Source organism: Asterias rubens, chromosome 9 (genome assembly GCF_902459465.1).
Source record: "Asterias rubens chromosome 9, eAstRub1.3, whole genome shotgun sequence".
NCBI lineage: Eukaryota > Metazoa > Echinodermata > Asteroidea > Forcipulatida > Asteriidae > Asterias > Asterias rubens.
Genome location: NC_047070.1, coordinates 2,651,399 through 2,665,518, shown reverse-complemented (window position 1 = coordinate 2,665,518; position 14,120 = coordinate 2,651,399). Strand labels below are relative to the sequence as shown.

Genomic DNA, 14,120 nt, shown 5'->3' with positions numbered 1-14,120 from the left:
ATTAAACAAACCCTTGTTAAAATTGCTCAACCAAAGCCCAAATCATAAGGAAATGGCACCACACACTTTCACCGACATGGACAGCCTATAAAAATACTTGTTGACACACGGCACATGCGGGCAGACGGTAAATTTCTGGGGGGCCCCAAAATGTTCTTGAAAGTTCGGAATTTTCATCACCCATAGAATTAGTGATTTAACATAGTTTACAAAGCTACTATTATATCAAACCATATTTTATTGTGTAAGTACACCGCACGTTACTTTGTTTGTAACCACTTGACTCTTCGAGGTGATATTAATTTTTCGCTTGGTGCCGAGTTTGTTAGTAAAAAAAAGGCCGGTGCCGAGTTTGTATGGTGCCGACATACACATTCTTGGTGCCGAGTGGGTGACGAGTGTGCAAGGTGCTGAGTTTGCAAGGTGCCGACTTTGCTGGTGCCGACTTTGCGAGGTGCCGAAGTGTCCGGTATTCGTGCCAAATACTGCTAATGAAATAACCGATAAACATTGTTATTCAGACCGTACAGAAAACTTTCCACATCTTGCCACCGCCACTTTTTCGCGTAAAAAAAAGGGAATATCTTAACTTTTGTTCCTACTATTTCATTATTTTGATTTCATAACAAATGAAAAAGTGGTGGCAGGGTGCGGACACTCCACCCAGCCCCCCCCCCCCCCCCTCCCCTCTAGGCTCTGGACCACCCGTTCTGTGTGTGTTTACTGTTTGGTTGGGTTCAGCAGGACAGCAGCAGTGACACTGCTGCTACTGCTAGTCAGAGATGCCAAGTCCAGAGGCCAGCTGCTATGCGTGAGATTTTTCAAAGTTCATTATGAAGCAACGTATTTTTACTGAGACCCAACGCCCATTCTATCTATCAATGAAACTTATAATACTTGCCATTTGAAATTTCTGTTATTTCACTTTCATTTTGCTGCTCTCCTTTGACGATGTTTTCCAACTTTGCCATCCACATGGACGCTGCCATCTTGAATTATGGTTCAGTTCAAGAAGAAAAAAATAAAACACTATATTAAGAATACTGTGTATATAAAGTTTTGTTATATAAAGTTTAATCAACTTTACGTATTCATTATTTTACAAATTAGTTGCTTAAAATTAAATTGTTGAATTACTTTCTAAAAAAATGTATCACTACATTTTTGTACCAAAATAGTGATAAAGTTCTACTTTTAAGCCAGAGCCTTAGCCAAATCTCCATAACAAAAAGATGGCAGCTAAATAAATAGCCAAAGCCGTAATCCGTAGGATGGGTTCCGCCTCTTATTTCCCTGTTAAACCATGCTGTGTAATACCAAACACCAGACTAACGTCGTAACTACACATGAACCAGTGCCATCAAGAGTCCGGCAAAATAACTGCAACTGGAAAGGTGGAAAAACCTTGGTGAAATTCCTTTGTTTTCAGCCTTCGGTCTTCGTAAGCTCATGAAGGTTGAAGATGGGTGGTTGCTGGAGTGCTGGACATGATGGGGCCAGCGTTCGGGGTGACCCCGCCGATGGAACAGTCGGTTCAAGTGAGAAAATCATTTTCGGATTTTGTTTAATTTGTTTGTTTAGTTTCCCCTCTGATCTTCAGCTGTTGTGTTAAATTGCATTATCATTCTGACTCGCCCTTTGCTCTGCTGTGTGTTGTTTTTGATTAATTCATTTGTTTACGGAGCGCTTAAGGTGCACAATGTTTTGGGGGTCTTAACTTTGGCTGAATAAATAATTAAATTATTTAATCTTATCTTATATTTTATAACCCCTAGTTTAATTTTTAAAACATAAACAACAGTCAACACCCTATCATTCAATCATTATCAACATGATCAAAAAGCAATGACCAAGTTTTTAGCCATCCTCCAAACCATCCCATGGAGGACAAATCAGTTAAGGAATCCCTGTTCTAAAGAGAATTGGTTGGTGTCATGAGTTTTTAAAGCCGTAAACATTGGTCAAAGCTGGTGACTAGCCTTAGGTAGAACTACCTTTAACGTAACCCTCCTCCCGACGGCCGCCAGGCCAGAGGGTTACGTAACACCCCTTTCACAGAATGGTTTAGTTTAACTCGGCCGCAGCTCGGCAGTTCGTCAATCCAATAGGCTGGAGTGGTACCTGCGGTTCAGTGCTTGGTGACCAAAAAATAAAGCGTTGAACATATCAGGAGGAAGTCAAAAAACATGCGATGCGGCAGGTTCAACCTGGGAAATTTGAGGATTAAGTTTGTGTTCCTAGAACTTGTGTCATGATTTTCGAAAGTGGTAAAAATGGAGCAAATCTGTTGATTAGCTGTCGAAATTGTACGTGTTGGACCAGATTTCCGTTTGCCATTCGAGGTTGGCTCGTAACCCTCCGCCGTTAGGAGGAGGGTTACGTTATCGCAACTAGCTTGGATCGTCTTCAGGAGTATGCTGGACTATGTTGCTGGATGTTGCATTTAAAAGTACTGGCTGCCATGGAAATTTATTGGTAGTTGGGCTAACCTGTTAGTACTCACACCATGCAAAGTTTCAATTCCTACATAATTGTTATCATATAGGGTGTCATGGCCGAGTGGATAAGAGCACCGTACTCAAGCTCTGGTGCTTCTGTTCAGCAGAGTGTGGGTTCGAATCCCGGTCATGACACTTGCGTCCCTCAGCAAGAAACTCAACTATAATTGCTTCTCTCCACCAAGGGTGAAATGGGTAAATGTGAGGGCAGAGATGGTTCTTGTGATTGATTTAGCCGAGTAGCGCATAATTATTGCACAGGCTGTATACTCACCAAGGAACTGTGATGGTTTAAGGAATGATTAAAGGCCCAGTGACCAGGGATAATAATGTTGGAAGCCCTTTGAGGTGGAAAAAGCGATATTATAAAAACTGGTTAGTCTTATTATTATTATAATATATAAAATAATGAGCTACAAATTGTTTAATTTGGCTACAGTGCCCCTAGGTCGAAACCAGCCTTTAAAACCAGAAAGCCCAAAGTGGAAAAGTGATGTCCCTCTCACAGATGGTCAACTACGGAGTAAACGAGATGAATTCTGGGAGACGGCACCAGCCTATGAGGGAAGGAAAGAGATTTGGGATGCTCTTAAAGGTGCAGCTCTGGCCATGGAGTCAGGGGATCATACTTTGGCTCAGGCAATCATTGATGGCGCTAATATAACATGCCCTAATGGTAAGTAATTTGGGTTTTTTTCAACATGTCTTAACTCAAAATCAATCTTCGGACATCAGCCATTTGAAAAACATTTCAAAGTTGTATTTTTATTACACCATGCTATGTTTTTGGTTCATATTCTTTTCATTTAAACTTATTCGACTGCGACTCAATAATCAAACTTCACAGGCCAACCACAAATATTGTTAGGAAAGGAAAGGAAAGGCAACAAACTTGTTTTTTCTTTCAAAAACTAGTGACGCTAATCAAGACTAGGTTAATGCCAAATAATGGCCTGCTAAGCATATAAACCTTGTGTTTATCACCACTTTGTAAGAAGTGCAGAGGGGAAAATAAAATGTAGCACTTAATTGATTAACTAGTTATAAATTTGTCTATCTGCATTTAGCTTTCGTAGCAACAACTACTTCATCAAATACAATGAAGAAAAACAACTTCAACCAAGATTTGTGTAAAGTTCAGCACAGCCTGAACAAAGAATAGCAATGAGTCAGTGCCATAGTGTGACAAAAAGCCACAATCCCTGTTCAGGTCACTACCAACACAGTGTAGTTTTAAGGTAAAAATTGTAAGAATCGGATTGTACTTGGATGTATCCATGCATTTGACAGATTCAAACTCTACAACAAACACATTGAGTGTAGTAATACATGCCTGTATTCCAACTCCAAGGTTTCAGTCAGGATTTGGTCAAATTTGCTGGTAATTTTAAAACTTTGAGTCCAGGTTGCTCACTTAGAATAAATTTAAATGTAAAATGACAGATAAATGTCCAAGTTTAAAACAGAATGTCCAAAAGACACCGTCACCCAGTCACCCAGTCACCCCTCTGGCTAACACTACTTTACGGAGGAAGCAAAGTAGGTGGCCCGATGCCCCCGATGCTCCTGGTCATTGCCTTGGTACCCTTGAAATGTTCTAGTTTTCCCTCATAGAGTGCCTTTTACAATGAGAAAATGCCTTGATGCCCCTGCCCTTTCAAAGATGAAGCATACAGGCCTGCTATGTATTTATTTTGTTAATTGTTCGATGTTAATAGTCAATGACCATTTTGTGAATGTCCTATTTATAAAATGCCCTGGTGCCCCCAGCCCTTTCAAAAATGAAGCATACAGGCCTGCTATGTATTTTGTTAAATTGTGCGATGTAAAAAGTGCGATGACCCGCTTGTTAATGTCCTATTTATTACAGGAATGCTAACAGATTGCTACGATGAATTAGGAAATCGTTATGTCCTTCCTGTCTACTGTCTAAGCCAGCCCGTAAACATGGTCGAGGACGAGAGTGAATCGGACTTGGGGCAGGACGAACCCCTTCCCGTAGGGGGCGTTGAAACGACCATCAAACTTCGACTGTCCACTGGCAAGGACGTCAAAATGACCGTCCGGTCAACGGAGACCGTGCACCAGGTCAAAAAGCGACTGAACACTCAGGCTGGAGTTGAGCCCATGCGTCAACGCTGGTTCTTCTCAGGGAAATTGTTAACGGACAAAACTAAGATTGAGGAGGTGAAGATACCGAAGGGTTACGTGGTGCAGGTGATAGTCTCCGAAGCTAATCCGCCACCCGTGGATGGATGACGTTAGGGTTATTAGAATGGTGCATTATACTAACGGACATGTGCTCTTATTTTCACTTTTTCAATGTGTACCCTCCTCACAGTAGTCAAAATTGTGAACGTGTCATCCCCTGATTCAGGGGTTAATTTTTTATTGTTTTTTCCCCCTCTCTGTTTTTTATTCCATTGAATGTTCACATGAAAACAATGCACCTTTTAAATGGTCAATTAATACCACAACATCAATATTCAAGCAACAATATTAAAATTTCAGCAAATAGATTTGTTGATGTTTTTATGCAAAGATAAGTTTGATTTTTAAAACTGGCGAATCAGTTTATCTAAAATAAAATTAGCAAAACAGAATTGCACTTTAAGCCTCAATCCAAGCCTGGAATTTCATACTTGAGGGGACAAGGCCATTTTCTCCTTGCAATGGGCACTTCCTTTGGAAAATCTTAAAGTCTACAGGAAACTGTTGATGAGGCACCAAGGCCAAGACCAGGGTCAACAGAGATCATGGCCTTCATGTAATTCCAAGCCTGCTAAGCACAACTCAAACCCCAAATTAAACAGCTGGTTCTGTTTAATATTGTCCAAACAAAATTGTGTACTGCTATAGACCCTTTGTCATTAAACCACTATCTTGGTCATGTTCCCTGTACCCAACGACAGTAATGGATGCTTATATTCATTATACAGAAAGGAACCAGACTATATTTGCCCTTCCAGCCTCGATGCGTTACACTGAGTAGAATGGTAAATAATCAAGATGGCCGCATCATGATAAATGTCTATACTGATTATGTTTAACATTAGATGAGGCACACCACCACAAGTTCAATACTTTGGTTTTTGAGATACAGAGATCTGGCGGATTATTATCGATTGTGTATAATAGTACATTTATTTTCTTAAATGGTACAATGTAGGGTCTGTATCATTCCAGGGCCAAATAGAGCTGCTTAAGCGAAAAAAGCTGCTAAGCACAATAAACTTATGCTTACCAGAACAAGGTTACCAGCAAAACTGCCATGTCTCTTATACAATTTGTCACTGGTATCCTGCTCATTTCAGCTATAAGCAGGAAATGGTTAAGCAATATTTTCTGCTGAAGCAGCTCTATGAAATTTGGACCTGGTGTTGAGAGTAAGGGAATTCACGAGTTAACCAGTGATGCATAATATTCTTTGAAATGTGACACATGCTTGTTTTTATAAATGAAGTCTAGTGTTTGACAGGTCAACCTAGAGATAGGTTGTTGCCTGCTGGTCAGGCATTGAATGGTTAGTAATCATAGTTTAAAATGCAGATCAGTAGACAAATTCACATGATCAGTGTATAGTAAATGAAATGCATAAAATCCAACTTGATTAAAAAGTGTTCTTTTTGAGCTTGGTCAAAGCATAGTTTTATCTGTACAAAATGAACATATTTGTATGGGCAATCTTCAACAGGTAAAAAACATTTTTTTATGAGTAAAGAGTTAAACCCTAAAGACTGTGCAAGTCAAACATTTTTGGGGACCACTCTGGTCCAATGTTCACTGCTTTAATTGCGTGACGGAAACAACTCGCGCATTTTAAGGTGTGCTGATGTTTTAAGTCTATTGCAGCTTAAAGGAACACGTTGCCTCGGATCGGTCGAGTTGGTCTTTGAAATGCGTCCTGTAACCGTTTGTTATAAAATCAATATGGTTATAAAGATATTGTAAAAGTAGAATACAATGATCTACACAAGTATGCCTCGAAATTGCGTGGTTTTCGTTTTACCCCGTCGACAAACACGGTCGGCCATTTATGGGAGTCAAAACTTTGACTCCCATAAATGGCTGACTGTGTTAGTTCGCGATGTTAAATAAAAACCGTGCAATGTTGAGTGATACTTGTGTGGATCAATATATTCTACTTTTAAAACATCTTTCTAACCATATGCATTTCATAACAAACGGTTTCAAACACTTTTCATAGACCAACTCGTCTGATCAAAGGCAACGTGTTCCTTTTAAACTACCGGCACAGTAGCAAAGGACACTTAAGTGTTTGGTGTCATTAGACTTTGATTCAATGCTGTGAGGAATTCTTGGAGTGTGGGAAAATAGCGGTTGTTAAGATGAAACTTATCTTAGTGACAGGTTTAGTAAGTGCATTAAAGCAGGATAAATACTTAGCGGATACTAAGATGGATTAGACCCTTTGCATACAGCGTAACTAGTGCAAACAGCCCCCTCGCAAATGTGAAAGGACGACCTATCATTGGCTACGAGTTGTGCGCTGCGTGTTTGTTTCCATTGTTTGATCTCACAAATGGCGGCTAATGCAAGGGGTCTGTTCTTGTCACATGGTGTACCCAGAAACCGCAAATATAATGCATACTATTGTTAGCATGGTGTCTATATTGCGCACTTTAAATACTTGACTATGTATAAAAGACAAGCAGGGCAATCAAGTTGTACAACAGGTGTCCACACCATGCCTCAAACAACGTTGTGGGTAAATTTTATTTTCACTTACATGTTTCATATCCAAAGATGAAACATTTCAAAGTATTTTCGTAATGATGAGAATTTCTAGCGGCTCAGTTTGGAGTTTATAGTATTTTAATGAACTAACGTGGATGGCTACACACAAATTGTTACACATGTATATTTTAATGAGATGTAACCACTGGTTACAATAATGCACTTATTTTGTACCTGTAAATAGAGAACAACAAGTACAGTTCATGAAGGCTAATGGAAGATAAGCCTTGTCAAAATTAACGCAGCCTCGCTACCATTGGTAATTGTGGTATTGAGTGTTGATACCTCTCACGCTTGTAGGGATGTACCGAAAAAGACCGCTGATTGAATACTAAAAGTGACTACTTTGCGTGCAAGCTTGTTAAGGAGTTTTGAGCGCTTGCAGGACGCTTAGTATGCAGGTGTCAAAGTGCGAGCATTTTGACGTGACTCCATTTTCAATTGATCATGTTTTCACACGGTCACCTAAAACTGCATATGATTAGATATATCGCAAGATCAAAAAGAATAATGAGAGGGGATCAGTTGCTTTTTGACTTGATGCCTCTTTTGTGGGCAACTATACATGAGCGGGCGCTTAGAGTGGATCCGCCACAGGCCTTATTAAAATGTGCCCGATTTTAATGAACCAACTCATGAGGTGATGAGAGAGCAAGGCATGCCAGGGTAAAAATGACGTGGCATCATCGATCACCCCTGGGAACGAGGTTGGAATTATTGACTCTAGCTGTGGCTATGGCTGGCTGACTGAAAAGGCAAGAGCCATAGCCAATGATGCTGGATTCAGACTTGGGCATATATTTTAACCAGACACCTTGATCATGAGACAAGGAAGGGGGAGGGGGAGCTCGGAATTTTTTTTTTTCAGGCGGTCATTTTGGTAATTTGTACTCTATATAATTTTTATCTTCAAGATAATGAGGCTGTATAGTAGTTTTTAAAAGTCCTATTTGTAGTGATACATGGTACATTTATCATCCAGCCATTTATGTCTTGATTCCTGTCTCTAGTAACAATGAATGGTTGATTTTCATTGATGAAAAGTGAGACCTGACTATTGGTATCTACGAACCTCTGTTTGGTACATAGAGTCATATATAAGAATTAGAGGGCGCACGGGTGATGCTGCCTGCACAAATGCGACGGGACCGCAATTATGACAAGCGCGCCATTCTGTACGCGCGTTGGATATGAAATACACGTTTGAGTTTTTTTTACTGAACGCTCAGGGATGCTGTTTGTTCAACTTAGAAAATGGCCGCCTGCGCGCATGCCGGGGCGCGTATATAGGCCAGTGCGCCCTCTAGTTCTTATATATAACTGTATGGTTTGGTAACATTTTTTTGATTGGATACAAATCATGTTTGCATTAGTCTTGGCCCAAGCAACGGTGATCGATAGTGGATAGTGCACTGCGTGCGTAGTAAATCGTTATAGCGCAGCCATTTATGGTATGGTTTAACGAACTTGACTGATGTCTTGGGCCAAGACCAGTAATGCAGTCAGCAAATAGATTGTGTAAATCTTGTGTTTGGAATATGAAAATTTATTAAATTTTGCCTTCAAAGGAGACTGTAGGCAAGTAAACTGGTTAAGTATAAGGAGCCTCGATTGCAGGATTTCTTTTAGAAACACTGAAAGAGTTTCTTATTTATGTTTTTGTTTTGTTGTAATTCTCTGAATAGTGCATCACCATTGGCAACGTTAAAAATCTTGGGAATCAAAGTGAGATCACATTAATTTGTAACTTTAAATTATCAATACTGCCCTTAAATTTCCACAAACAACACTGCTCTTGATTTTGTTAATTGTATTCTATTATTAATGTCAATTTATTTATAAACTCTTTTAAGCTAATTAATTGTGCTAGTTAAATCTACAATGTAAAAGAAGAATGATGTATTTATTTTAGGTTTTTTTTTCTAAGTAAGGTGAGAGTTCACATTACTGGGGTAGATTTCACAGAGTTAGGACTAATCCTAGGAGATATTAAAAAGGTATGACCAGTCCTCGAGTCAAACTGCAGCGATAATGAAAACGATAGCGATCACTATGCAAAGAGAGCGCATTCTATTGGTTGAAATGCTCCACACAGAATCAGACATGTTCATTCAACCAATGGAATGCGTTCTCTTTGCGCCGTGATCGTTATCGTTTTTCGTTATCGTTGCACTGGAGTTGGCCTTTAGGACGAGCAACTCAGCCTAACTCGAGATAAGACTAGTCTTAACTCTTTGTGAAATCCTTTTCTGGTTCTTTAAAAAAATTATTATGAAATTCGCAGATGAAAAAAATGGGATTTAAAATAGAAAACAGCCAGCAAAAATAACACTCCCCTAAATATTTTTGTGATGTATGTTTAATTTTGTAATGTAAAAACCATAAAATGGAAAATATACTTATTAGTCTCACTCTCAAGCCTTTTATATGTAGTTTTATATTTCCCATTTTAAAAGGAAAGTAAATTACATGTTTTTACGTGTTAGGTGTTCGTAAGTGATAATCTTTCTATGTCAACAATCGTTGTGAATTTCTCTAGCATAAATCCCTATCTCTGCCGTGGCATTTGCAACCAATAATGGAAACTACATTTTGAAAGTAAATTTATACATTCTTTGAAAGTACGAAAGACCAGAAGAAAAACAATTGCAATTGAAACCAAAATAAAATGCTGGAAAGAAGTAATTATCAATAGGAGTATTTTGCCACGGTTACCTGTTAATTCTAATTTAAGGCATATATACTGAACAACTGTGTATTTCAAAAACATATAACTTCTGTGGATGGGTCAAAACAATTGAAAGATTTTTCCCCCCCTTTTTTTTTCTCAACTGAATGGTTTCCTTTGGTTTTTGAAACAGATACACAATAAAATTAACATCTGAAAATTTCAGTTCAAAATGTAGTCAAACTTGTATAAAATATCACTGAAAATCCACAGCAAATTTTGTTTTCATGCAGGAAAATAATCCCTAAAAGGAATACACAATCTGAGAAGTGTTACAGTGTAATTAATGTTGCATCGCCAAAAGACAAAACAAAAAACTTTAATACAACACTGCTCTAGAATTGCAGAGGTCGTGGGCTCGAGTCCCACCCGAGTATTATGCCTGGGTTTTTTTTCCCACAGACCTCGGGTTACTGAAGTACTGAGTATACAGTAATACACTCATCGGTGTATATGGTTAAAAAACAAATTGAGTATTCTTTATCCCCGATGCAAAATTAACATCTATTGAAACATTGTGGCTGGTGTGAATTTCACCTTTTTCCAAAGTGCCAGAAACTTCAGACACAATTCTTGTATTTGATCTTATCATGTACTTATTTGCACTCTTAAACAGAGGATTTGGTACAATAAGAAAGGCTCTAAGAAAGAATAACACAATCAAGTGCAGTGTGATTTTCAATGGCGTAATGTATCAGAAAGCCAATGTTTCCACTTGTGAAAGCTGCACTTTCTGTGAGCACTTCATAGGATCTCCTTGAAGTTATGCATCCATTTGTTATCTTCAATGGAGTGTAATAAGGTGTACTTGGGAGTGCTTGAAAGAGGCTTGGCACGGCTCATGCACTAGTGTGACAGACGGTGTTAAAGCCCACTCGCTGATTACCTATCATTCACTATTTTTGTGTTTTTGAAAGACAATTTGTTTGGTTCCAATCCGTGCATTGCAGCGTTAGTAATGTCCTGATATCAAATTGCACTCTTTAGTAGTGCAATGTCTTGCACCCTTGGAAGTGTCAATGTACTAAACCTTATACAGCCGAATGTACTCTGTTGTTTCTCTTGGTAAAAAAATATTCGGCTGGAGTACAGATACATTGTGCTTCACAAAGTATTGTTCAGAAAAATTTTATTTTACTTGGAACTGTATTGAATATTTGACTCAAAACAGATTCCGACAAATCTTTTAATTAACGAAGGGTTGGATGTTGGTAATTTTTCCAAATTTTTACATAATAAGTGGCCCATAAAGTCGGTTGTTTCACCAGGTTTACGTTAATAATACTGACAATTTCTTAAGTCCACAATTCCACAAAGTGCTCATGGTGCAAACCTTTTATGTCTAAAACTTTAATCCAGTGTTAAAATTTCCATGGTTCTGTCATCAGTCAACTAAATATAGGAGGTTATCACTTGTCTTGTAAATTCTCATCATAGTCTTTTAGCCAAAGTGTAAATTACTTATGCATAACATCAAATTATGCAAATTGTTGAGTTGTATATATTGTAATATTTAAAAGAATAAACTGTGGTACATTCATGATATTTAATACTGTGTGTTGATGATAATAAAAATAAGAATCTAATTTTATTTTATATGTAAATTTTACATTTTATGTGAACATTGTCTCCAGCTTCACAACGGTAGTGTAGAGCACTGAAGGAACAACAGTACATCAAGCTAGTAAGCACAACAAACATACTAAAGTAGGATTTGAAACTTTGCGTGGTGGAAGTAAGATATAGAAAAGTTTGCGGTAACGCCATGTAATAACAATCTCTAAATGAGTTGGGGTGGTTCTGAACATACTAAAGCATAGACACATTTTGCGGAACAGAAACTGCTTACCAGCAAAGATTCCATAAAAGTTTTCATTGTTGCAACTGGTGCTACACTATTTTTTTGCTAAGCAAAGAAATTTTCCAAGCAGTATTTTCTGCCTTACCGCTTTATGAAAATGAACCCAGGAACTGTGACTGGTGTTAGAAGTGTGCATACACTGGGTGCCATTTAGGCAAGCAACTCATCTTTTGATTTACAGTAACATAGATCAGTGCAGACAACTACCTTCAATAATAATAATTTATTAGCAATGATTGTACACAACATTTGCTTGCTAAAATGGTACTCGAATGCTAATGTCATGTACCAGCAATAGATAGCTTAAGTACCCGCCTTGTGCCTTCAGTAATTTGTAATTATTTGTTAATTAAAAGTCGCCAATTGAAATCTTTATGCCGTCACTTTATTTTAAAAAGATGAATGACACTTTAATTATGGACTAAATATTTTATGGACTAAATATTTAAAGGACCATAATGATAATTGAAGCACAAATAAACAATTTTATTGTTACTTCTTGAAAAAAAAAAAGGGTTACAAATGAGTAACTACAGACTTACGTTTGTGCTTCCACCAGTTAAGTTGAATACCGCCACCAGTTGACATAAACTTGCCAACATAGGTGACATGCCTTTGAGGATGGTAGTTCTGCAAACCATTGTCAATTTCATAGAGCTGCTTAAGTAAAAAATTTGCTTAAGCATGGAAATAGCTTGCTTATTTTACACATGTTACTGGCAAAGATTTCATGGCATGTACATTGCTTGTGACTAATATTTAGCTGTTGTTTACTTAGCATAACAATTGAGTGGAGTCTTAGCCGGTAATCTGATTTTACAAAGCAAAGATTTTTTTGCTTAAGCAATTTTTTTTGCTGAAGTAGCTCTATGATACTTCCACCTGTCCCGTTTGTGCTTCCACCAGTTATGTTGAATACCGCCACCAGTTGACATAAACTTGCCAACATAGGTGACATGCCTTTGAGAGGATGTGCGAGTTCTGCAACAATTGTCAACAAATACAGAGTGTCAATATTACAGGTGACAAGACAAGTCAGCCCTTCAAATCTCAATTCGGTTGACTTTTATGAGTTTATGTATATCAAGGGACATACACACACAATTTGGAAATAAAACAAAATGTAGTTTTTAGTAAAACAAATATTAATAATAGTGACAGTTTTTCCCCAAAACCAAACGACCAATTTAAAACTAAAATTAGAGAAGATTAGTAGAAATGAAATGAAATGAAGTGAAATATATGTTCTTGAATGTACCCCCGCGGACGAGATAAACTTGCACATAATTTTATACCATTCTATAGCAGGCCTATCTACCTCCATGCTGTGAGTGACCATAGCGCTTCGCTTGACATCTCCCCAAACACGTGTAAACAGAAATAATAACACACGGCGAGTGTTTTTAAACGCCAACTACACGTTCCTATCTGAGAATTTCTGACCTGATTCGACATGACCTACATCTTTAACACACACAAGCTCGCTGACGGTTGGAATGGACGACGACAGCGCTATTCTTGTTAACAAACTACCTCTTTTGTGACAGGTAAGCTACCGATTAGTAGATAAAAACACTCTTTATTACAACAAGAGGAATTTAAGAGTGTAGTATGACATCTTTGTGGTTTCAATGGGTGTTTAACTTGCAGGTGTTTTGGTAGAGTTTTGTGGAAACATTTTGTGTGCGTTTCATAGTTTTTTTTGCCCTGCGTGCTGTGTACGGGGCGCAGTTTGTTTATATTTTTTAGCAAGAGGGCGTCCTATTGTTTAGTTTCTGAACAGAAACTATTTTGATGATATTATTTTTGTTGAAGGCAGTGGACACTATTGGTAATTACTCAAAATCATAAAACCTTTCTTGGTGACGAGTAAAGGGGAGAGGTTGATATAAGTAAAACATTGTGAGAAGTGGCTCCCTCTGAAGTGCCATAGTTTTCGAGAAAGAAGTAATTTTCCACGAATTTGATTTCAAGACCTCAGATTTAGAACTTGAGGTCTTGAAATCAACCATCTAATTCTAAACACACACAACTTCGTGTGACAACGGGTGTTTTTTTTCTTTCATTATTATCGCGCAAGTTCGATGACCGATTGAGCTCAAATGTTCATAGGTTTGCTATTTTATGCATATGTTGAGATACACCAACCGTGAAGGATGGTCTTTGACAATTACCAATAGTGTTCACTGCCTTTAATCCGTCAGAAAGCTTGTAAATATGTTTGCATATCATAGGTTTCACCCTGTGTTGTGGGCTGTGATCTGTTGGCTAAATG

General features: G+C 38.1%; 2 protein-coding genes across 3 annotated transcripts in view; one reads left to right on the top strand and one right to left on the bottom strand.

The window, feature by feature from the left end:
* Positions 1–14,120, bottom strand: part of LOC117294355 (MMS19 nucleotide excision repair protein homolog) — a 47,947-nt gene that overhangs the window by 22,698 nt on the left and 11,129 nt on the right. Inside the window, exons 1-2 of one of the 2 annotated variants that reach the window (XM_033776724.1) lie at positions 12,388–12,551; positions 902–989 (exon numbers count right to left, since the gene is read on the bottom strand). In XM_033776724.1, coding sequence (XP_033632615.1) covers positions 902–989; positions 12,388–12,531 — 232 coding nt within the window. In that variant the 5' untranslated portion in view covers positions 12,532–12,551. Of the gene's footprint in view, positions 1–901; positions 990–12,387; positions 12,552–14,120 lie in introns of those variants that run through there. The other variant, XM_033776725.1, reaches the window with a different exon arrangement.
* On the top strand, positions 1,347–6,343 carry LOC117294356 (ubiquitin domain-containing protein 2-like). Its single transcript, XM_033776726.1, has 3 exons — positions 1,347–1,538; positions 2,938–3,174; positions 4,369–6,343. Exons 1-3 carry the CDS (start codon positions 1,463–1,465, stop codon positions 4,755–4,757), a joined length of 702 nt encoding a protein of 233 aa, XP_033632617.1. The 5' UTR covers positions 1,347–1,462; the 3' UTR covers positions 4,758–6,343.